At 46.5% G+C, this 23,218-nt stretch overlaps 1 protein-coding gene across 1 annotated transcript in view; it reads right to left on the bottom strand.

Moving 5' to 3' along the window:
* Nucleotides 1-23,218, bottom strand: part of RHCG (Rh family C glycoprotein) — a 135,877-nt gene that overhangs the window by 5,524 nt on the left and 107,135 nt on the right. The window contains exons 5-9 of the mRNA XM_063930395.1: nt 14,633-14,799; nt 12,076-12,213; nt 11,235-11,371; nt 8,261-8,385; nt 807-880 (exon numbers count right to left, since the gene is read on the bottom strand). Of these exons, the coding sequence (XP_063786465.1) occupies nt 807-880; nt 8,261-8,385; nt 11,235-11,371; nt 12,076-12,213; nt 14,633-14,799 (641 nt within the window). The remainder of the gene's footprint in view (nt 1-806; nt 881-8,260; nt 8,386-11,234; nt 11,372-12,075; nt 12,214-14,632; nt 14,800-23,218) is intronic.

Raw genomic sequence — 23,218 nt, 5'->3', positions numbered from 1 at the left:
AGTGTGCTTTTTCACAAGCTCTGTCCCTGCATTCGATAATTGATACATCCCTGCAATGTATTTAATTATCGCAGTGTGGATTTGGTTGCATTTATCACATCCCATCAGCATCTGAGATGCAGATTGTGATAAATATGCCCCTTTGTGCATTAATCTAACTTCATAGAATTTTATATATACGTTTTATGTTCTATTGCCATCTAGTGGTAAAAAATAAATTAGCTTTTTTTTTTATCTCAAAGGACATTCTTATTTTAATTTAACACAGTACAATAATAATTAAATCAAAGCCAGTAAAATGGCAGACCATACTGCTTTATCTGCTTAAATAGTAAGCCAAAGCCTACGCAACCTTTGTTTCTTACTGCCATTATAAAGACAATAGAACCTTGGGATGTTGAACACTAGTGGTGCAATGTGAACACATTTTGAATTTCCTTTTGTTAAAGAAAGCTTACATGTAAAAATAAAGCAGCCAGTATATACCCTGCACAGAAACAATGTAACCCACCAAAATCTAACTCTCTCTGCACATGTTATATCTGCCCACTCCCACCCACCCCTGCAGTGCACATGGTTTTGCCCAACTGCTAACAAATTTGCTGCTACGATCAGGTCTGAATTCCCCCCATTATTTATTTTATTGAATTGTAGTCTGCGAGGAAGCCAGCAGGGTAAAAAAAATTTAAGAAAAATAATTATTGTTCCATTGTAATCATTGTATAAAGATATTGAAAATAAATGTAATGCTATTTTTTTTAAATAAATAATGCAAATTAAGATACTCTGAATTATATTGCTCTCACCTCCCAATATACTGCATCTTCAAAGCAGTTCTCATCTGATGGATCTCCCCAAATTGGTAACCTCAGTATTAATCCTAAGAAAGCAGAAAAAGGAAACAGTTCTGTTAGTTTGAGATCTTACTGTACAGTCGTCAAACACAGTCAGTCGTCTGTTATTGTTTTTTAAAGTGGCAATCATTTACATGGCAAAATCAACCTGGTTTTGCCATGTAAATGATTGCCACTTTAAAAAAAAACAGGCGAACTCTCCCAAAGTCTCTCAGTTTCTAATTCTCACACCCTATTACATTCCCCCCAGTGTGTTTTTATGTCCTCATGTGTAATTGCGTACATTACATCTGCCTATGGGACGCTGCCCTTCCCAGCATTCAAAGAGATCTATACATCACTACAAGGAACTCATCGATAGTCACTGAGCATTGGCAATCTCTAAGCCTGGTCAACCTGTAGCTCTTCAGCTGTTGCAAAACTACAGATCCCAGCACTGGCATTTCTATAATGGGTGCAGTATGTGTGGTGCACACTGGCCCCTGAGTCCAGAGGGGCCCACACCCCTCCGGAGTCCCGCGCCGACATCACCGGCGCTGTTAAAACCCCGTGAAAATGGTGCAGCAGCCATTTTCACAGAGTTCTACACATGCGCAGTAGAGAAATCTCTGGGAAAATGGCCGCTGCGCCATTTTCCCGAAGATCTTCGCATGCACAGTAGAGTCTGAGCCCTCGAGAGCTCAGACTCTACAGCGCTCCAGCAGAGAGGAGGGGGCCCGTACAAAGGAGGCAGCACACAAGCCTTCTCTCTTAAAGTGCCCCTGCATCCCAGCATGCACTGTCAGTTTTAACATTCCTTAATAGCAAAACTATGGCAGGGTATGCTGGGATTGTAGTTTCACAACAGCTAGCAGAGACAAAAGCAGGATTTGAAGGGGGTTGGGTTTCTAGCGGGGGTGGAGCCAAGCATGTGGGTTGAGACTAAGGTGAACCAGTATATAACTCGTCCTTTAGACATGTATACAGTATATATATATATATATAGGGCGTGCAGCCTCTGGCTCTCTGGTTTGGTAACCCCCCCCCCCTTGCACCCGCAGCGTGCCTCTCCAACAAAATGGGTGATTGCCGCGACTCCACACCCCCTGACACATAACATGACTCCAACCCTTGTGACGTGCCCCTTCGGTACGCATGCGTTCATAAATGCCAGGGCCGATTCGGAGCCCCAGTCCGTCCCTATATATACATACAAATACATTATATATATATATATATATATATACACACACATACATACATGGGAGGCAGTCAGTTGACCGCCTGTCGGGATCCCAGCGGTCAGGATACAGACGCCAGAATCCCAACACCAGCTGAAATACCGACGGTTGGAGTCCTGACCGCCGGCTGGTTACCCCTCTTGGGTGGTGGTCCACACCACCACCTGGAGGGGAATAGAAACCTGTGGCGACGAAGCTCACCTATGGGCCCGAAGAGTGGTGAGCGCAGCTAGCCTGCGAGGGACATGCTGCGCTCGCCACCGGGATCCCGTCTGTTGAGCTCCCGGCATTGGTCTCCTGACCGCCAGGATCCCAACCGCGCAAATATGCTCAGGTGCCATCAGTAGAAAAGTAATGCAGGCTGTAGGGAAGGCTGCGAAACTCACAGGTTTAAGTGATTTTAAAAAGACGCTCAGCATCATGAAAGGGGAATCTCCCTCTATGTAATATATATGTATATATGTTTAAGCAATTGTACTTTAAGGAGGCATTAAATAAAATTCTTCTAAATAAAATGTCTCTGGAAATGGAACATGAGCACACAGCCACAGCAGCTTCAAATATTTGATGAGCGAGGCAGGGATCACAACAGCAGCAGCAGCAGCTGTGTGGAAATAGAGCAAGGAGAGTTCAGCTCCCTACACAACCCGCGATTTGCGGGTGTTTGAAGGGGACAGAGCCAATGCTCGAGGGGCGGGGCTTAATAGCGGGCCACAGCTGGTGGCTCCATCGCATGGATTTTTTTTTAGGTCTATCAGGGTGGAAGGGGGGGGGGGATTTCTGGTTTCTCTGGCTAGGCCTGCTCTAAGCAACTTTACATACCTTGACAGAGGAACACATGTGCGGCAAAGCCGCACGTGCTCCCAAAAAAGGTCCGGGACCTAATAAAAAGGGGGGTGGCTTAAGAAAAAGGAGGTGTGGCTTCACGGGGGACTCGCGAGCCACGCCCCCATTTTCGTCACTGAGGGGGCATGCCCAGCGCTCTGTGAGCCGCTGGCATGCCCCCTCTCCATCTGACTCCAGTGAATAGACGCTGTGCGCATGCACACAGCGTCTATTCACCGCTGCTCTGCTAAGCAGGGCAGGGCGTGCAGGAGGTTCCCAACTGTCCCCACCACCGCGGGACACTGCAGCCCACGGGTGGGACAGTGGGACAGTCCTCAAAAAACGGGACTGTCCCGCGAAAATCGGGACAGTTGGGAGGTATGGCTTAGGGATGTCCAATCTGTGGGTTATCCATCGATGGTATCATAGATTGATAATATTGATGGTATGAAACTATCTACTAGGGAACCATCTATGGTTTCTACCACCAATGGTCATCCTTTCTTAACTATGCAGTGGACTGCCAGCTAATCAGTGACTGGGGCGGGGCTTCGCGGGTGTCAAGGGCGAAGCTATGCTCCATGTTCCAACACAGGGGGTAATTCAGAGTTGATCGCAGCAGCAAGCAGTTGGGCAAAACCATGGGGGTCATTCCGACCTGTTCGCTTACTGACGTTTTTCCGCAGCGCAGCGATCAGGTCACTACTGTGCATGCGTATGCTCCGCAATGCGCAGGCGCACCGTACAGGTACAAAGCGGATCGTTGCTGAGCAATGGATTTAATGAAGAATCCATTCGCTCAGCCGATCGCAAGGAAATTGACAGGAAGAGGGCATTTATGGGTGTCAAATGACCGTTTTCTGAGACTGTTTGGAAAAACGCAGGCATGTCCAAGCATTTGCAAGGCGGGTGTCTGACGTAAATTCCGGGACAAGACAGGCTGAAGTGATCACAAGGGCTGAGTAAGTTCAGACCAACTGCACTAAATATTTTTGCAGAGCTCGGCTGCACAGGCGTTCGCACACTTGCAAAGCGAAAATACACTCCCCTATAGGCAGTTACTATCTGATTGCAGCGATGCAAAAAGTAGCTAGCGAGCGATCAACTTGGAATGACACCCCAAGTGCACTGCAGGTGTTGCAGAGATAACATTTGCAGAGAGAGTTAGATTTGGGTGGGTTATTTTGTTTCTGTGCAGGGTAAATACTGGCTGCTTTATTTTTACACTGCAATTTAGATTTCAGTTTGAACACACCCCACCCCAAATCTAACTCTCTCTGCCCCCCTGCAGTGCACTCGGTTTTGCCCAACTGCTAACAAACTTGCTGCTGCGATCGACTCTGAATTAGGCCCACAATGTAGACAAAAAAAAAAAAAACACTATCTGCTTGGTCTTTACCATTGATGGCAGGAAATAATCTGGTTCTCCCCAACAATGGCTAAAGTATTCAACATCGACCTCAGATCATCGATGATTTAGAATCTTCGATAGTTAATGGCCATCTCTAAGTTAGCTAGTTGTAAGGATTGCAAGGATCGCTAAATTGCAAAATTGCAAAATCGCAAATCAGGCGATTAGTAGCACATAACTCATCCATAGGGGGGTCATCCATAGGGGGGGTCAGAGGCAGGGCCGGATTAACAATGGGGCTGATGGAGCTGCAGCTCAAGGCCCACAACTAAAATAGGCCCACAGCATATGTACAGTGCTGTGCTGATGTAGACAGGATTATTTTTCCTTCTACAGCAGCCTGCCAGTTTCCATCCAAGGCCCCACCTCTCAGCCGCAACTACAGTCTCCCATGCCCGCAACTACCTTCCCCCGCTCGCAGGCCGCATCGCAGTTTGTTGGATCGAAGAAAACACAGCCGCCAGCATGGATGGTTTACACATGCAGTGCAGTGGAAGATTTCCCTAGCCCTCCCTGCGCCGCTTACGCACATGGACTCGGTGCCTCCTCTGCACAATGTGTGATGTCACGAACGTGCTGCCCGACAGAGCCTTGCACGGTATAACTTTTCCGTCCACCAGCGGCTATGTCAAAAGACGCCAGACTCCACTGTCCAGACTACATGGGCTGCACTTTATAGTAAAAAGGGGGGAGGCCCTGCCTAATTTGTCAGTCCCGGGCCCCACAATTTCTGGTGGCAGCCCTGTGCGCAGGTCCCGTCCTGTGCTTGTGTACCCTGGCCAATGTGTTTGCATGGTATTAGCTGCGAACGCCTCTGCCTGAGTGACATGCAGAGGCATTCATAGCTCGGCGACGCGAGGGTGGGAGCCAACAAATGGAGACGGGGACGCACCATTTTCGGGGCGCTGCGTGATGTCACACACAGCTCCGATGGAAAAAATGGCAGCTGTGCACCCGCCTCCGCAGTCCGGCTGTGAAGGCAGGGGGCATCCGCAGTTGCTGCAACCGCTATCTACTCTAGCATGCTGGGCGGCCTTTTAAAATTGTAGTGTAACTTTATATCTAATTACATTCAATTAGTTAGAATGTGTTTTCGAAAAGGTGTTTTCTAGCTGCCAAAAAAAAGACGCACTTTTATTTGATTTGTTGGGGTTTTTTTGCAAAAAAAGTAAGATTTTTAATTGTGGCATTATTAAATTCCAATACAGTGAGCTCTATTTTTTGTTTCTTTTACCTTGTCTTTTTCATATTTGAACATGATATAAACGGCTCCAATTTTGCCTCGTTAGCAATGCATACATGTTACTAAATTGTGTCATTTTCATAGAGAAGCTGCCAAATGAATCAATATGATCATTAGGGCCCTCATTCCGAGTTGTTCGCTCGCTAGCTGCTTTTAGCAGCATTGCACACGCTAGGCCGCCGCCTTCTGGGAGTGTATCTTAGCATAGCAGAATTGCGAACGAAAGATTAGCAGAATTGCTATTAAATAATTCTTTGCAGTTTCTGAGTAGCTCCAGACCTACTCACAGATTGCGATCAGCTCAGTCTGTTTAGTTCCTGGTTTGACATCACACACACGCCCTGCGTTCGGCCAGCCACTCCCCCGTTTCTCCAGACACTCCTGTGTTTTTCCCTGACATGCCTGCGTTTTTTAGCCAACGCCGTGAAAACGCTGAGTTGCCGCACAGAAACGCCCCTTTCCTGTCAATCATTTACCGAACAGCAGTGCGACTGAAAAGCGTCGTACGAACACCAGCAAATCTACTAAGTTTTGTGTTAAATAACTTCGCGCATGCGCTCTGCGTACCATGTGCATGCGCTGTTAGCAGCAAATCGCAGCATAGCGAAAATCGGCAACGAGCGAACAACTCGGAATGACCCCCTATATGAGGAGGTACACTGAACACATGGCAATGTACGGGTAGTCCACAATAAACCAGGATGAACTGACCAAATATGATGCTAAAAGGTGTTCCGTGACGCTCAGAGGCGGAACTACCGGCAGTGCAGGCAGTGCACTGCACTGGGGCCCGCCTCTGTCCAGGGGCCCAAGCATGTAATGAGTCAAACTGACTCATTACATGCCGCTGTGCGCTGCGGGCAACCGCTGCCCGCAGCGCACAGCCGCCCGGCGAAGAGAGGAGAGGAGCAGCGGTACTACAGACGGGGGAAGGAGGAGGAGGGAGGCTGAGAAGGGAGCCGCAGCAGCGCTTTGTTACTGGTGGAGGCGCTGCTGCTGCTGCCCCTCTGCTTCCCTATAGGCTGTCATCCGAGAACAGCCTATAGGGAAGCAGAGGGGCAGCAGCAGCAGCGCCTCCACCAGTAACACAGCGCTGCTGCGGCTCCCTTCTCAGCCTCCCTCCTCCTCCTTCTCTCCAGCCCGGGAATCGTCTCTGACGCTGCACCGAGGAGCCTGAGCCAGCGGAGAGGGTAAGTATAATTCTTCTTTCTTTCTTTCTTTCTTTCTTTCTTTCTTTCTTTCTTTCTTTCTTTCTTTCTTTCTTTCTTTCTTTCTTTCTTTCTTTCTTTCCTTCTTTCCTTCGTTCCTTCTTTCTTTCCTTCTTTCCTTCTTTCTTGTGCCTGCCTGCCGCAATGTGTAAAAATGGGGGACTACCTGCCGCACTGTGTAAAAATGGGGGACTACCTGCCGCACTGTGTAAAAATGGGGGACTACCTGCCGCAATGTGTAAAAAGGGGGGCATACCTGCCGCAATGTGTAAAAAGGGGGGACTGCCTGCAGCAATGTGTAAAAAGGGGGGACTGCCTGCAGCAATGTGTAAAAAGGGGGGACTGCCTGCCGCAATGTGTAAAAAGGGGGGACTGCCTGCCGCAATGTGTAAAAAGGGGGGACTGCCTGCCGCAATGTGTAAAAAGGGGGAATCAGCCTGCCGCAATGTGTAAAAATGGGGGACTGCCTGCCGCTATGTGTAAAAAGGGGTAATCTGCCCGACGCAATGTGTAAAAAGGGGAATCTGCCTGCCGTAATGTGTAAAAAAGGGGGACTGCCTGACGCTATGTGTAAAACAGGGGGACTGCCTGACGCTATGTGTAAAAAATGGAATCTGCCTGCTGCTATGTGTAAAAATGGGGAATCTGCCTGCCGTAATGTGTAAAAATGGGGACGCTGTCTGCCGTAATGTGTAACAAGGGCACGCTGTCTGCCGTAATGTGTAAAAATGGGGACGCTGTCTGCCGTAATGTGTAACAAGGGCACGCTGTCTGCCGTAATGTGTAACAAGGGCACGCTGTCTGCCGTAATGTGTAACAAGGGCACGCGGTCTGCCGTAATGTGTAACAAGGGCACGCTGTCTGCCGTAATGTGTAAAAAGGGCACGCTGTCTGCCGCTATGTGTAACAAGGGCACGCTGTCTGCTGTAATGTGTAAAAAGGGCACGCTGTCTGCCGTAATGTGTAACAAGGGCACGCGGTCTGCCGTTATGTGTAAAAAGGGCACGCTGTCTGCTGTAATGTGTAAAAAGAGGAATCTGTTAGCTGTAAGGTGTAAAAGGGTCTCTACCTGGTGTAGTGGTGCTACTGTGCGGCGTAATTTGAATAATGGAGACTACTGTGTTGGTATTATTTTGTGGCCACACCCCTTCCCCACGAAGCCACGCCACTATGTATTTTTGCGCGCGCCTACGGCGCGCACTGCCCCTGGGGTAGACTTGGATGGGGGGGCCCAAAGCATTTTGTCGCACCTGGGCCCACCGCTTGCTTGTTCCGCCACTGGTGACGCTGTAAAATAAAATCGTAGCGCCAACATTCTGTCATAGGAATTTCACAACTCTGTGAAATCTACCTCATCTCTTGATACAAATATTGGAAATTATGGAAATTACAAACGGATGATAAAACTGGATTGTACATGAGGTGCACCTCCAGAATTTCTGTTTAAATAACATGGGAGCACTATACATGGAATCCTCAAAGGCTGATATTTTCCTTACCTACTAAAGCACCTCCTACGAAGGCAAAAGCAAGAGACACGAATATACCAGCAGCTTGATATCCTCCTTGTACGCTGGGAGTTCTGTCTGCATATTCACCAGAAAATCCAAATTGAGCGACTAATCTGATGAGGAGAGATAAACTGATCGTTATTATTATTGTTATCCTTTATTTATATGGCGCCACATGGGATCCGCAGCGTCCAATTTACGGAGTACATAAATAAATAATCAAAACAGGAAAACAGTGACTTACAGTTGAAGACAATATACATGGACAAGTAAAAGGGCAAAAAAACATAGCTACAGCAGCAGATGACACTGACAGAAGTATCAGTATCAGGGTGGCAGAAAACCGTGGGATTTGCTGCAGTCGAAGAGTGTTAAAGTAAGAAAAGGAAAAGCACATAAGGGAAGAGGGCCCTGCTCGTGAGAGCTTACAACTGTAAATAAAACATTCACAGTCAACCCAATAGGACATGAGAACTTCAGAGACATTTAGAACTGGTCAATGCGAATCAGGCCCTGTCGCAGATGTGCTTAAATCGCTATGAAGCAATTTCTGCACAACTGCACGTGCACGTACGCCGGTACGCCCATGTGCAAGGTCCTAAACTGTGCTCTCTTCAGAACGCAGTTTAAGACCTGGAGGGTGAGAATCATGTCATCGGCCGCCCGGACTACCCACTTTACTCGCTAAGTGGGCGGCCGGACTGAGGTGTGCCTTTAAAATCAGGAGACTTGCCTGTTCTTCCGGAGGGCCAGGAGGGTCACCTGATTTTAGGGGAGCCTCCCGGATATTCCGGGAGATTATGCAAGTATGCCTGTCTCCCCATCTCCTCACCTATACTATATGGCCACAGAAGGGGTTCACTTTAAAAAAACAGGAGGTCATATAATCAGGGCATATTAATGCCTGAGGAGGCAGTAGGATCCTTCCTCTGAACAAAGTGCCCCCTCCATTCCCGCATCTCATCTTGTGCCGACAAGCAGGACCCTCCTCTTCCGTGGCACTAGCTTCTCAGTGACATCTTCGGGAAGATGACACATGTGCACAAGAGAGTAAAAGCTTTGGCACAGTGCCAGAATCTTTGCATTCACCGCACAGTGATGTCTTCCGTAAGATGTCACTGGGAAAATGACTCCATGGCGGAGGAGGGGCCCTCTTGCCAGCACAAGCTAAGCATTCTCTGAGTGCAAGGTGTGTGGCGGTGCCCCCCCCCCCCCCCCCCCCCCACCACCACCACCCTTCACTCATTATAAATATTCCTATACAGTGAGAGATGTCAGTACAGCATCCCAGTCACCTACACATAGCTCATACATTCACCAGGAGACATCTGGAGGCACCAAGTACCTCATGCTTGATTGATGTAATTACTTCCTAGTGAATGTATGGGCTGCACTCTCCTCATCTGCTATATCCCATTAGAAATTGCTTCCTCCATTGGGTAAAGATGCAGTATGATTACTATCTGTATAAGTAAGTGCTGCTTTCAGTCTATTTTTCTTGAAATGTTAGGGAGTTAATCCTATGACAAACAGAAGTGTCCCTGGGTATAATGACTTGTAGTAACCTGTTGGGAATGCAACGTCCCATTCCACATTACCTGACGTGTGAGAAACCTCCTTTCCTCTGAAGTAATGGGGCCTCCTCTCTCTGCTAGTCACTGATCCTCATGGATCAAGATTACAAGTGGTAACACTAATCCATGAGGCAGCTATATTCTGGCGCATTAAGGAGGTCGCATGGACACATGTCATGGGGGCGTGGTCACCTGTCACATGGGAATGCTTAGCACTTTCAAAGTGTGCTTCCTATGTTCTGATCAATGAAGTGAACTTACCTCTCCAACTTCCCAGCTAAACGGGACATATAGTCCTGATCAGGAAGGTGGGAAAGAGCCCTCAAATCAGTAGTACCTTGTTGGGGGAAGAGGGGGGGGGGTTTAATCTGCAACTATATGACCGCACCAGTAGTTATGTAGAAAAGGTTATTGTATTTGTCTTTATACAGTTTTGATATAGAGGTTGAGTATCCCTTATCCAAAACGCTTGGGACCAGAGATATTTTGGATATGGGATTTTTCCGTATTTTGGAATAATTAGATACCATAATGAGATATCATGGCGATGGGACCTAAATCTAAGCACAGAATGCATTTATGTTTCATATACACCTTATACACACAGCCTGAAGGTCATTTAATACAATATTTTTAATAACTTTGTGTATTAAACAAAGTTTGTGTACATTGAGCCATCAGAAAACAAAGGTTTCACTATCTCACTCTCACTGAAAAAATTCTGTATTTCAGAATATTCCGTATTTTGAAATATTTGGATATGGGATACTCAGCCTGTATTACCAATATATGATATTATAAGAGAACTAAGTAATTTGAATTTTTGAAGGCAATTCAACGTACTGTTGGGATGTGTGAATGCCGCCAATGCAAGATACATCACTCCTATATAGTACATTTTGCTTTATATCTCCATAGGTGATTGCATGATGTTAGGTTACCATATGTACAGATGTGCGTATTACCAGAACATGCTAACTTACACTGCATGCAACTGATCTCAGCCCTTAGTCTAGTTATGTGTATAATAATAAAGAAATATTTGTACGTGAAACTTCATTTCCTCATTCTATTCCACTAGATAGGATTGTAAGAGATATGGAAAATAGCTTGCATTCTTCCAGTTACCCAGTAGGTGGCGCTGATACACTATTGTTGACTTTGTCAGAACAAATAATATGACTGCACTTACTTAATAAAATAATCAGAACAAATATGACTGCACATAAGCAATTAAATAATTATACTTATAGCAATGGTTGTCCGGTTCACTGAACGTTTAGAGACACAAAAAGTTCAAATAAATAAATCTTATACATTATGTTGTCGTCGTCCCTCTGATACAGTAACACAGTTTATTTGTTTCTCTTACATACTGTATATCTTACCCTTCCGCTGTGTAAACAGCAGAGGTAGCGGCAGCTGCTGTTACTGCTCCCACAATCCCTCCAATGATACCTGGCATTCCATGGAGATTATTGATTCCACAGGTATCCAGGAGGTTTAGTTTGTTGGCCAATAGAGGCTGCAACATATAATTATTAAAGCTATATTATATTAGGCATAGTAAACAAATAACAGTATGATTACAAAGAACTGTGTATATTTATATGTAACTGAGGGGTAGATGTATTAACCTGTAGAAGGCATAAGGAAGTGATAAACCAGTGATAAAGCAGTGTTAAGTGCAAGGTGATAATGCACCAGCCAATCAGCTCCTAACTGGTAATTTACATATTGGAGCTGATTGGTTGGTGCGTGTATCACCTTGCACATATCACTGGTTTATCACTTCCTTATTCCTTCTCCAGGTTAATACATCTGCCCCTCAAATACAGGTGTGTAAGTAGTCAGTCAGCTGCACAATTGGCTTAAACTGTTTTTCCTTCACTATTGTGCGGTACTAAATTTAAGGTACTGAAGTGATCAGTCTTTAATAGGACATGTGGCTTCTCAATCCCCTTCCCAGCCTCCCATCCCCTACAACAGTTGCCATTTAGAGTAGCATGAATGTTTGTGCATTACAGTGGAGTGTTGAAAATAATGGGGGTACAGTATGCACAGGTATAATCACTACTATTAAAAGCATCATAGTGTATGAGTTATTCTGCAGAATGAAACAATAACTAGAAATTTGTACCGCCACAATATATTGCCATATATACTATTCATTAACACCTTTTTTGTCTGTGCTGTCTTACACTTAACCCAAATAACAATGTTCCTTACTGAAAGGTAGGCAAATCCAAGAGAAGAGATAATTCCACATATAAATCCAACTATCAGAGATCCATATGTGGTGAGCATCATTTCTGCAGCTGTGCCAACAGCTACCCCTCCAGCCAAGGTCGCGTTCTGAATGTAGACCTGCGAGAAAACCCAGGAGTTTACTGTGGCAACTTTGTTATCCAGTATAGTGCAGCAAAAGGAGGAAAGGAAACGTAAAGAACTAGTATATCTTCTGGTAACAATTTTAGTGGAACATATAGTGGCTGTCCTTAGGGATGAGGAATACATATTATATAACATTCCTCTTCCTGTATAGCTCAGAGGCTCCCAAAAGTGGTCCTCTATATCTATGTTTGGCCTCAGGTGACTAAGGGAGAGATGTACTAAGCAGTGATAAAAGTGGAGAAGTGAACCAGTGGAGAAGCTGCCCATGGCTTGACATAACATTTATAATTTTCATACTATGAAAGTATACAGAGCAGCTGATTGGTTGCCACGGACAACTTCTCCACTGGCTCACTTCTCCTCTTTTATTACTGCTTAGTACATGTCCCCCTTAATCAGCACCTCAGTCAATTTGATATAATCATCTGTGCTGAGCCATAGATACAGTATCTTTAAAACCTGGAACAATAGGGTGCCTTGAGCGCCGCATCTGGGAACCTCTGGCACAGCCAGTTTCAACAGCTGCCCATTAGAAGGCATTCTGCATTTCTTCAAAATAGTCATGGTCTATGCATAACCATATTAGGTAGGTGTGTGGGTGTGGAGTGGGAGAGGGTGGGGCAGGGTGGGGGTCTGTTATCTCCACCAGTGGAGAAATCAAAGTAAGTTACAGTTTTCTAAGGGAGTGGTCCTCAAGGTACCTTAATTGTCCAGGTTTTACGGATATCCATGGTTAAGCATCGTTAAATAAAATTGACTGAGAATTAAGGGGTGTGGATCATAAGGTCGACAGTCATTAGGTTGGCCACTATTGGTCGACAGTGACTAGGTCGACACGGTCATTAGGTCGACATGGAAAAACGTTGACATGAGTTTTTTATATTTTGGTGTTGTTTTCTTCGTAAAGTGACCGGAAACCCCAAGTAGTGCACCGTGTCCACTTGCATGGCTCGGAATAGGTTACTATTCCCAATTGTAGTCCATGTGGATCGTAAAGTATGAAAAAGTTCAATTTTTTTTTACAAATGTGAAAAACTCATGTAGACCTTTTCATGTGTCAACCTTTGCCATGTCAACCTAGTGACCATGTTGACCTAATGCATGTCGACCAATAGTGGTCGACCTAATGAGTGTCAACCTAAGTGCTGTCGACCTAAAGACCGATACCGAATTAAGGACCCTATTTAGGTTGGATCACTAATCTTCCTGAAAAGCAGTTGCTGCGATCAAATAGTTGCTGCCCAGAAATAGAGAAAAAATGCCCATTGCAGAAATTGGTAGCGCATCGCAATGCGCGATGTGATCGCATAACCATATACAAATAACGGAACAGTGAAGAGTTTTTCCATCTGCGCCAGGCAAGGTCATCCACAATTCAGCATATGCAAGAGGCTGGAAGTGGTCATCGCTGATGTCAGAGATCCACCCAAAAAACGTCTTGCCACATCTGCGGTTTTACAAACACACCCACAAAACGCTATGTTTCCTCCCCCAAATGCTGGCTTCCTGTCAATCAAAATGTGATTGCATTGAAACACAATGCGTTTGCAGAAATAATTGCTAAATGCGGGTGCACATGCTGTGAACGCTGCATATGCACAGTCATTCGATAATTGGACGGATTGCAATGCTCAAAATTTGCGATCCAAGCTGAATAGGGTCCAAAGTCACCTGTGCTTAAGCATAGATAAGCTTAAAACCTGGACTGTGAGCACCGCACCCATTGCACCCATTATAGAAACGCCAATGACTGTAGCACACTACAGTTGGATAAAAAAAGGAAATGTGTTTATAATGCTGGGTGTAACACAATACTGGACAGTACACAGTGCGCAAGTTTATGAGATGGCTCGCTAGATAATAAACTGTATTCGCTATTTGCTAAGTTGGTAATATCATTTACATATAGTTATTTAATCATATCTACCTCCTTTGAAAAGGCAGTTCAGGGAGATTTTAAAAGCCTCATCTACAGTATAATCGAGTGTTAAATTGTTGCAAGTAATAGTTACTTGTTTATTATAACACACTGATACTTTTCACGTCTTGTTCATGTATTGTGTTCTACTAGCAAGTGGCCATGAGAAACCTTATTTGAAAATAGGGATCATTGTGCCTTATAACCAATGTCGGTAAATGGTACTGATGAGCCCTTTGGAATGTATATATCTCTGATTTCTTTTTGTGTCCAAGTACAGTATACAGTAGAACAGCTACATAAGGAGGTAAATTGCAGTCAGGTAGATTGTAGACTCTTCAGGGAGTCAGGAAGATTGCTACTATTTCAGGGAGTCTCGCTGACATTCAAGAAGAGTTGCCAAGTATAATTATAATATGCTCATGTTAAGAATTCACAACAAATGATGGCACTAGGGCCAGGCAGAACACTTACCATTTCTAATTTACCCTTTTTATTCACTAGGGAGGATATGGCAAAAGTTGTCAGAACGCAGGCAGCCAAAGAACAGTAGGTGTTAATGGCAGCTCTATGCTGAGCGTCTCCATGGTTAGAAAGTGCAGAATTGAAGCTGGGCCAAAACATCCAAAGAAACAGCGTTCCTGCATTCACAGAAAGGGAAGATGTCAGTCAATGTGATCCGAGTTGCCTTGTGTTGCAGTGAGCCTGCTATAGCTCTAGACCAGTAATCCATATACAGTATGTTAGCATTCAGTTAGCATGTCATAAAATAGATGTTTTCTTAACCCTTTTACATACCTCCCAACTTTCATAATTAGAGACTCTGGACTCCTGCGCATACTCAAAAATGGGGTGTGGGCCTGACAAAAAGGGGGGCATGACTTCATGGGATGATGCAAATGTGAGCCACACCTCCTGTTTTCATCACTGTGGGGGCGTGTCCAGTACTCTGTGAGCTGCAGGCCATGCCCCCAGTCCCTCTGTCTCCGTCGAATAGGCTCTGTGCGCATGGCGTCTATTCACCGCTGCTCTACTGCACAGCAGCAAGTGACAGGGAGTCGCCTAACGTCCCCCTCCACTGCAGGACACTGTGGCCTGCGTGTAAAACAGTCCCCAAAATAAAGCGGGACTGTCCTGCAAAAATCGGAACAGTTGGGAGGTATGCTTTCATGCATGAATTATGATAACCTAGTGCAAGATTTAAAAAAAATGTTTAAATGTGGATCCTAAGCAAGACACCAATTTGGGGCCCCTTCCTCAAACAATCCCCACCCCAATCAGTCAGGGTATACCAAACTCCCCACCCCAACCCAGTCAGTCAGTGTGTGCCAAATCCCCCCCATACACACACACACACACACACACACACACACACACACACACACACACACACACACACTGTCATTTAGTGTAAGACGCTCCCATCTTATTGTAACAGGTGAGATTGTACTACTGTGTACTGAAGAAAAAAAACATAGGAATGCAGGGCAGGCAACACTGCACCACAAGTACATACTTCCTTACCCTCTTCACATCTTGGGCGGCTCTTCTCAGTCTCTCAATGTGTGTGACATCAGTGATTGAGACACAGGCTAAGTCTCCTCCCCCTTGACTATCCTGGCCAGAATTCGAACACAGACATACCATGGATGCGGCAGCTGAATGGGGGACAAGCAGTGATGGTGCCCGGTCTATCACTGCCGCCATACATGGTCTGTGTGACCGGTTTCCCACAAATAGATGGGGGGTGTCTGAGCGGAGGGTAAGGGAGGGGGATGTGTGGCTTTGGGTGGTGCCTGTGCTGCTGAATCATAACAATTTATACATTATACACATAACCATATTCAGCAAGCCCAGCGCTAGAGGCGCACCATGATTTTGCACTGTTGGCAGGCACCCTGGGATTCACTGGGCCAAAAGCAGACCTTTTGGGAGCATAGCAGTAAAACCGCAACTAGTTTTCAGGGCTTATAAACACACAAAAAAGTATTTGTTATGTTAAACTATAAAAATGAAGTAGTTATACATGTCATGTGTCTACCTGAGTAAACAAAATGCCCTATTATTGTGGAACAGTACATGAGGAGTGTCTTTTTGTGTGTGTGTGGGGCGGGGAGGTTTGAAAAAAGTAAGGTAAAATGAAAAAAGCGAAAAAACAAATGTCTGGTATGGTTACAATTCGCTCTTAATGTGTTGCCCATTTTTCTAAAGAAAAAGAAAGTCCTCTAAGTTTAAAACAATACTTTTTTGTTATGGGTATATTCATCCAGACACAAAAATGTCCTCAGTGTTATAACACGAACATTTTCATTTACTTCTGAGTTCATACCTAGAAAGTTAGATTTTTTTACGCTTTAGCAAACTGATTTTGTCTGAACTTTAAATTGGTGTGAAAGTTGGAGAAGCACCCAGGACACAAAGGCTATCAATTGTCAAAACTGGCATACATGGTTATTATATGAGAAAAATATTTAGGTTAGGCCTATATGTGAGGATAAGCCTAGCATGCAGTATGAATCTTTATCTTGCACGACGTCCACTGAAGTGCTCATATAATTTCTCTGACGTCCTAGTGGATGCTGGGACTCCGTCAGGACCATGGGGATTAGCGGCTCCGCAGGAGACAGGGCACAAAAATAAAGCTTTAGGATCAGGTGGTGTGCACTGGCTCCTCCCCCTATGACCCTCCTCCAAGCCTCAGTTAGGTTTTTGTGCCCGTCCGAGCAGGGTGCAATCTAGGTGGCTCTCCTAAAGAGCTGCTTAGAAAAAGTTTTTAGGTTTTTTATTTTCAGTGAGTCCTGCTGGCAACAGGCTCACTGCATCGAGGGACTTAGGGGAGAGAAGTGAACTCACCTGCGTGCAGGATGGATTGGCTTCTTAGGCTACTGGACACCATTAGCTCCAGAGGGATCGAACACAGGCCCAGCCATGGAGTCCGGTCCCGGAGCCGCGCCGCCGACCCCCCTTGCAGATGCCGAAGATTGAAGAGGTCCAGAAACAGGCGGCAGAAGACTTTTCAGTCTTCATGAGGTAGCGTACAGCACTGCAGCTGTGCGCCATTGTTGTCAGCACACTTCACACAGCGGTCACTGAGGGTGCAGGGCGCTGGGGGGGGCGCCCTGGGCAGCAATGTATAATACCTTTCTTATGGCTAAAAATACATCACATATAGCCCTTGAGGCTATATGGATGTATTTAACCCCTGCCAGATCTCACAAACTCCGGGAGAAGAGCCCGCCAAAATAGGGGGCGGGGCTTATTCTCCTCAGCACACAGCGCCATTTTCCTGCTCAGCTCCGCTGTGAGGAAGGCTCCCAGGACTCTCCCCTGCACTGCACTACAGAAACAGGGTAAAACAGAGAGGGGGGGCACTTTTTTTGGCGATATTACTATATTTAAGCTGCTATAAGGATACAACACTTATATAGGGTTGTTCCCATATATATTATAGCGCTTGGGTGTGTGCTGGCAAACTCTCCCTCTGTCTCCCCAAAGGGCTAGTGGGGTCCTGTCTTCAATAGAGCATTCCCTGTGTGTCTGCTGTGTGTCGGTACGTGTGTGTCGACATGTATGAGGACGATGTTGGTGTGGAGGCAGAGCAATTGCCGGTAATGGTGATGTCGCCCCCCAGGGAGTCGACACCGGAATGGATGGCTTTGTTTATGGAATTACGTGATAATGTCAGCACATTACAAAAATCAGTTGACGACATGAGACGGCCGGCAAACCAGTTAGTACCTGCCCAGGCGTCTCAGACACCGTCAGGGGCTGTAAAACGCCCTTTACCTCAGTCGGTCGACACAGACCCAGACACGGACACTGAATCTAGTGTCGACGGTGAAGAAACAAACGTATTTTCCAGTAGGGCCACACGTTATATGATCACGGCAATGAAGGAGGCTTTACATATCTCTGATACTGCAAGTACCACAAAAAGGGGTATTATGTGGGGTGTGAAAAAACTACCTGTAGTTTTTCCTGAATCAGAGGAATTGAATGATATATGTGATGAAGCGTGGGTTAACCCAGATAGAAAAGTGCTAATTTCAAAAAAGTTATTGGCATTATACCCTTTCCCGCCAGAGGTTAGGGCGCGCTGGGAAACACCCCCTAGGGTGGATAAGGCGCTCACACGCTTATCAAAACAAGTGGCGTTACCGTCTCCTGATACGGCCGCCCTCAAGGATCCAGCTGATAGGAGGCTGGAAACTACCCTAAAAAGTATATACACACATACTGGTGTTATACTGCGACCAGCCATCGCCTCAGCCTGGATGTGCAGTACTGGGGTGGTCTGGTCGGATTCCCTGACTGAAAATATTGATACCCTGGATAGGGACAGTATTTTATTGACTTTAGAGCAATTAAAGGATGCTTTTCTTTATATGCGAGATGCTCAGAGGGATATTTGCACTCTGGCATCGAGAGTAAGTGCGATGTCCATATCTGCCAGAAGAAGTTTATGGACGCGACAGTGGTCAGGTGATGCGGATTCCAAACGGCATATGGAAGTATTGCCGTATAAAGGGGAGGAATTATTTGGCGTGGGTCTATCGAATCTGGTGGCCACGGCAACTGCCGGGAAATCCACCTTTTTACCTCAGACCCCCTCCCAACAGAAAAAGACACCGTCTTTTCAGCCGCAGTCCTTTCGGTCCTATAAGAACAAGCGGGCAAAAGGACAGTCATATCTGCCCCGAGGCAGAGGAAAGGGTAAGAGAGGGCAGCAAGCAGCTCCTTCCCAGGAACAGAAGCCCTCCCCGGGTTCTGCAAAGCCCTCAGCATGACGCTGGGGCTTTACAAGCGGACTCAGGAGCGGTGGGGGGTCGACTCAAGAATTTCAGCGCGCAGTGGGCTTGCTCACAGGTGGACCCCTGGATCCTGCAGGTAGTATCTCAGGGTTACAGGTTGGAATTCGAGAAGTCTCCCCCTCGCCGGTTCCTAAAGTCTGCTTTGCCAACGTCTCCCTCAGACAGGGCGACGGTATTGGAAGCCATTCACAAGCTGTTTTCTCAGCAGGTGATAGTCAAGGTACCCCTCCTACAACAGGGAAAGGGGTATTACTCCACGCTATTTGTGGTACCGAAGCCGGACGGCTCGGTAAGACCTATTCTAAATCTGAAATCTTTGAACCTGTACATACAGAAATTCAAGTTCAAGATGGAGTCACTCAGAGCAGTGATAGCGAATCTGGAAGAAGGGGACTTTATGGTGTCCCTGTACATCAAGGATGCTTACCTGCATGTCCCAATTTGCCCTTCACACCAAGGGTACCTCAGGTTCGTGGTGCAAAACCGTCATTATCTGTTTCAGACGCTGCCGTTTGGATTGTCCACGGCACCTCGGGTCTTTACCAAGGTAATGGCCAAGATGATGTTCTTCTGCGAAGAAAAGGCGTATTAATTATCCCTTACTTGGACGATCTCCTGATAAGGGCAAGGTCCAGAGAACAGCTGGAAGACGTAGTAGCACTAACCCAAGTAGTGCTGCAACAGCACGGGTGGATTCTGAATTTTCCAAAATCTCAATTGAACCCGACGACACGTCTGCTGTTCCTGGGAATGATTCTGGACACGGTTCAGAAAATGGTGTTTCTTCCGGAGGAGAAAGCCAGGGAGTTATCCGAACTTGTCGGGAACCTCCTAAAACCAGGAAAAGTGTCTGTGCATCAATGCACAAGAGTCCTGGGAAAGATGGTGGCTTCTTACGAAGCGATTCCATTCGGCAGATTCCACGCACGAACTTTTCAGTGGGATCTGCTGGACAAATGGTCCGGATCGCATCTGCAGATGCATCAGCGGATAACCTTATCGCCACGGACAAGGGTGTCTCTTCTGTGGTGGTTGCAGAGTGCTCATCTGTTAGAGGGCCGCAGATTCGGCATACAGGACTGGGTCCTGGTGACCACGGATGCCAGTCTGAGAGGCTGGGGAGCGGTCACACAGGGAAGAAACTTCCAGGGAGTATGGTCAAGCCTGGAGATGTCTCTTCACATAAATATACTGGAGCTAAGAGCGATTTACAATGCTCTAAGCCTGGCAAAACCCCTGCTTCAGGGTCAGCCGGTGTTGATCCAGTCGGACAACATCACGGCAGTCGCCCACGTAAACAGACAGGGCGGCACAAGAAGCAGGAGAGCAATGGCAGAAGCTGCAAGGATTCTTCGCTGGGCGGAAGATCATGTGATAGCACTGTCAGCAGTGTTCATTCCGGGAGTGGACAACTGGGAAGCAGACTTCCTCAGCAGACACGATCTACACCCGGGAGAGTGGGGACTTCATCCAGAAGTCTTCCACATGATTGTGAACCGTTGGGAAAAACCAAAGGTGGATATGATGGCGTCTCGCCTCAACAAAAAACTGGACAGGTATTGCGCCAGGTCAAGAGACCCTCAGGCAATAGCTGTGGACGCTCTGGTAACACCGTGGGTGTTCCAGTCAGTGTATGTGTTTCCTCCTCTGCCTCTCATACCAAAAGTACTGAGAATTATACGGCAAAGGGGAGTAAGAACGATACTCGTGGCTCCGGATTGGCCATGAAGAACTTGGTACCGGGAACTTCAGGAGATGCTCACGGAAGATCCGTGGCCTCTACCTCTAAGACGGGACCTGCTTCAGCAGGGACCGTGTCTATTCCAAGACTTACCGCGGCTGCGTTTGACGGCATGGCGGTTGAACGCCGAATTCTAAGGGAAAAAGGCATTCCGGAAGAGGTCATTCCTACACTGGTAAAAGCCAGGAAGGAGGTGACTGCACAACATTATCACCGCATTTGGAGAAAATATGTTGCGCGGTGTGAGGCCAGGAAGGCCCCCACGGAGGAATTTCAACTGGGTCGATTCCTACATTTCCTGCAAACAGGATTGTCTATGGGCCTCAAATTGGGGTCCATTAAGGTTCAAATTTCGGCCCTGTCGATTTTCTTCCAGAAAGAATTGGCTTCAGTTCCTGAAGTCCAGACTTTTGTAAAAGGAGTACTACATATACAGCCCCCGGTTGTGCCCCCAGTGGCTCCGTGGGACCTTAATGTAGTTTTGGATTTTCTCAAATCCCATTGGTTTGAGCCACTCAAATCGGTGGATTTGAAATATCTTACGTGGAAAGTAACCATGCTACTGGCCCTGGCTTCAGCCAGGAGAGTATCAGAATTGGCGGCTTTATCGTATAAAAGCCCATATCTGATTTTCCATTCGGACAGGGCAGAACTGCGGACGCGTCCTCAGTTTCTGCCTAAGGTGGTGTCAGCGTTTCACCTGAACCAGCCTATTGTGGTGCCTGCGGCTACTAGCGATTTGGAGGATTCCAAGTTGCTGGACGTTGTCCGGGCATTGAAAATATATATTTCAAGGACGGCTGGAGTCAGAAAATCTGACTCGCTGTTTATACTGTATGCACCCAACAAGCTGGGTGCTCCTGCTTCTAAGCAGACGATTGCTCGTTGGATTTGTAGCACAATTCAACTTGCACATTCTGTGGCAGGCCTGCCACAGCCTAAATCTGTCAAGGCCCATTCCACAAGGAAGGTGGGCTCATCCTGGGCGGCTGCCCGAGGGGTCTCGGCATTACAACTCTGCCGAGCAGCTACGTGGTCGGGGGAGAACACGTTTGTAAAATTCTACAAATTTGATACCCTGGCTAAAGAGGACCTGGAGTTCTCTCATTCGGTGCTGCAGAGTCATCCGCACTCTCCCGCCCGTTTGGGAGCTTTGGTATAATCCCCATGGTCCTGACGGAGTCCCAGCATCCACTAGGACGTCAGAGAAAATAAGATTTTACTTACCGATAAATCTATTTCTCGTAGTCTGTAGTGGATGCTGGGCGCCCATCCCAAGTGCGGATTGTCTGCAATACTTGTACATAGTTATTGTTACAAAAAAATCGGGTTGTTATTGTTGTGAGCCGTCTGTTCAGAGGCTCCTACGTTTGTCATACTGTTAACTGGGTTCAGATCACAAGTTGTACGGTGTGATTGGTGTGGCTGGTATGAGTCTTACCCGGGATTCAAAATCCTTCCTTATTGTGTACGCTCGTCCGGGCACAGTATCCTAACTAAGGCTTGGAGGAGGGTCATAGGGGGAGGAGCCAGTGCACACCACCTGATCCTAAAGCTTTATTTTTGTGCCCTGTCTCCTGCGGAGCCGCTAATCCCCATGGTCCTGACGGAGTCCCAGCATCCACTACGGACTACGAGAAATAGATTTATCGGTAAGTAAAATCTTATTTTTACATCAACTGTGAAAAATTTTTGTATTTGTATAAAATATCCTACTTTCTTTGAATTGATTTATTTTACCTGCACTGCTATCTTTGAGTAAACAGATTTTACATAATTCCCTGAAATACTTGGTGCATACTTGCCAACAGTACCTTTTAAGTCTGTTCTCTGGGAGAAGCCTGGCAGCAAGCAACTTCGGGGGGAAGGGACAAACTATTATGTCATAGGCCCTGGGTCCAAGACAAGGAAATTACTGCAATCCGCTGGTCTGCGGGTAGGGGGTGCCCCTTCAGATGGGTGCTGATAGTGTATTAATTTAATCCTTATCCCATACCTCCCAACATGACCCTCTCCAGGAGGGACAGAATACTCTGCTCCTGGACTTCCCTCTTAATTTATGAATGCCAGCACCTGTGGTGAAACAACTTTTTTATCCATTAACCTGTTTAACACAGGTGCCGGCAATAATTAAGAGAAAAGTCCAGAAGCAGAGCATTTTGTCCCTCCTGGAGAGGGTAATGTTGGGAGGTATGCTTATCCAAGTCTACTCACTAGGAAGCGGGTGGGATTATGTGGGATGCGTGAGAGTCACCTACCTTTCCTGGGCTGCGGGGGACTACCCAAAAAAATCGTGAGCCTCCCACAGCTTCCGGGAGTGAACGCAAGTATGACTTGGTGCTGGTGAACTTTTCTCTGCCATTTAATTCTGTTGTTGTAGGAATTAAAACCTGCCACTAGGTGGCATACTTTCTAATTTTGGTACAGCTCCTAAGAGGAGCTCTACACAATACAGTAATGCACAGGTGTTCAAACTTGTTCCTCAGGACCCCACACAGTGTAAGTGAA

This window comes from Pseudophryne corroboree, chromosome 6 (assembly GCF_028390025.1).
Source record: "Pseudophryne corroboree isolate aPseCor3 chromosome 6, aPseCor3.hap2, whole genome shotgun sequence".
Classification (NCBI taxonomy): Eukaryota; Metazoa; Chordata; class Amphibia; order Anura; family Myobatrachidae; genus Pseudophryne; species Pseudophryne corroboree.
The sequence above is the reverse complement of the archived record's forward strand: the minus strand, read 5'-3'. Positions and strand labels throughout refer to the sequence as shown.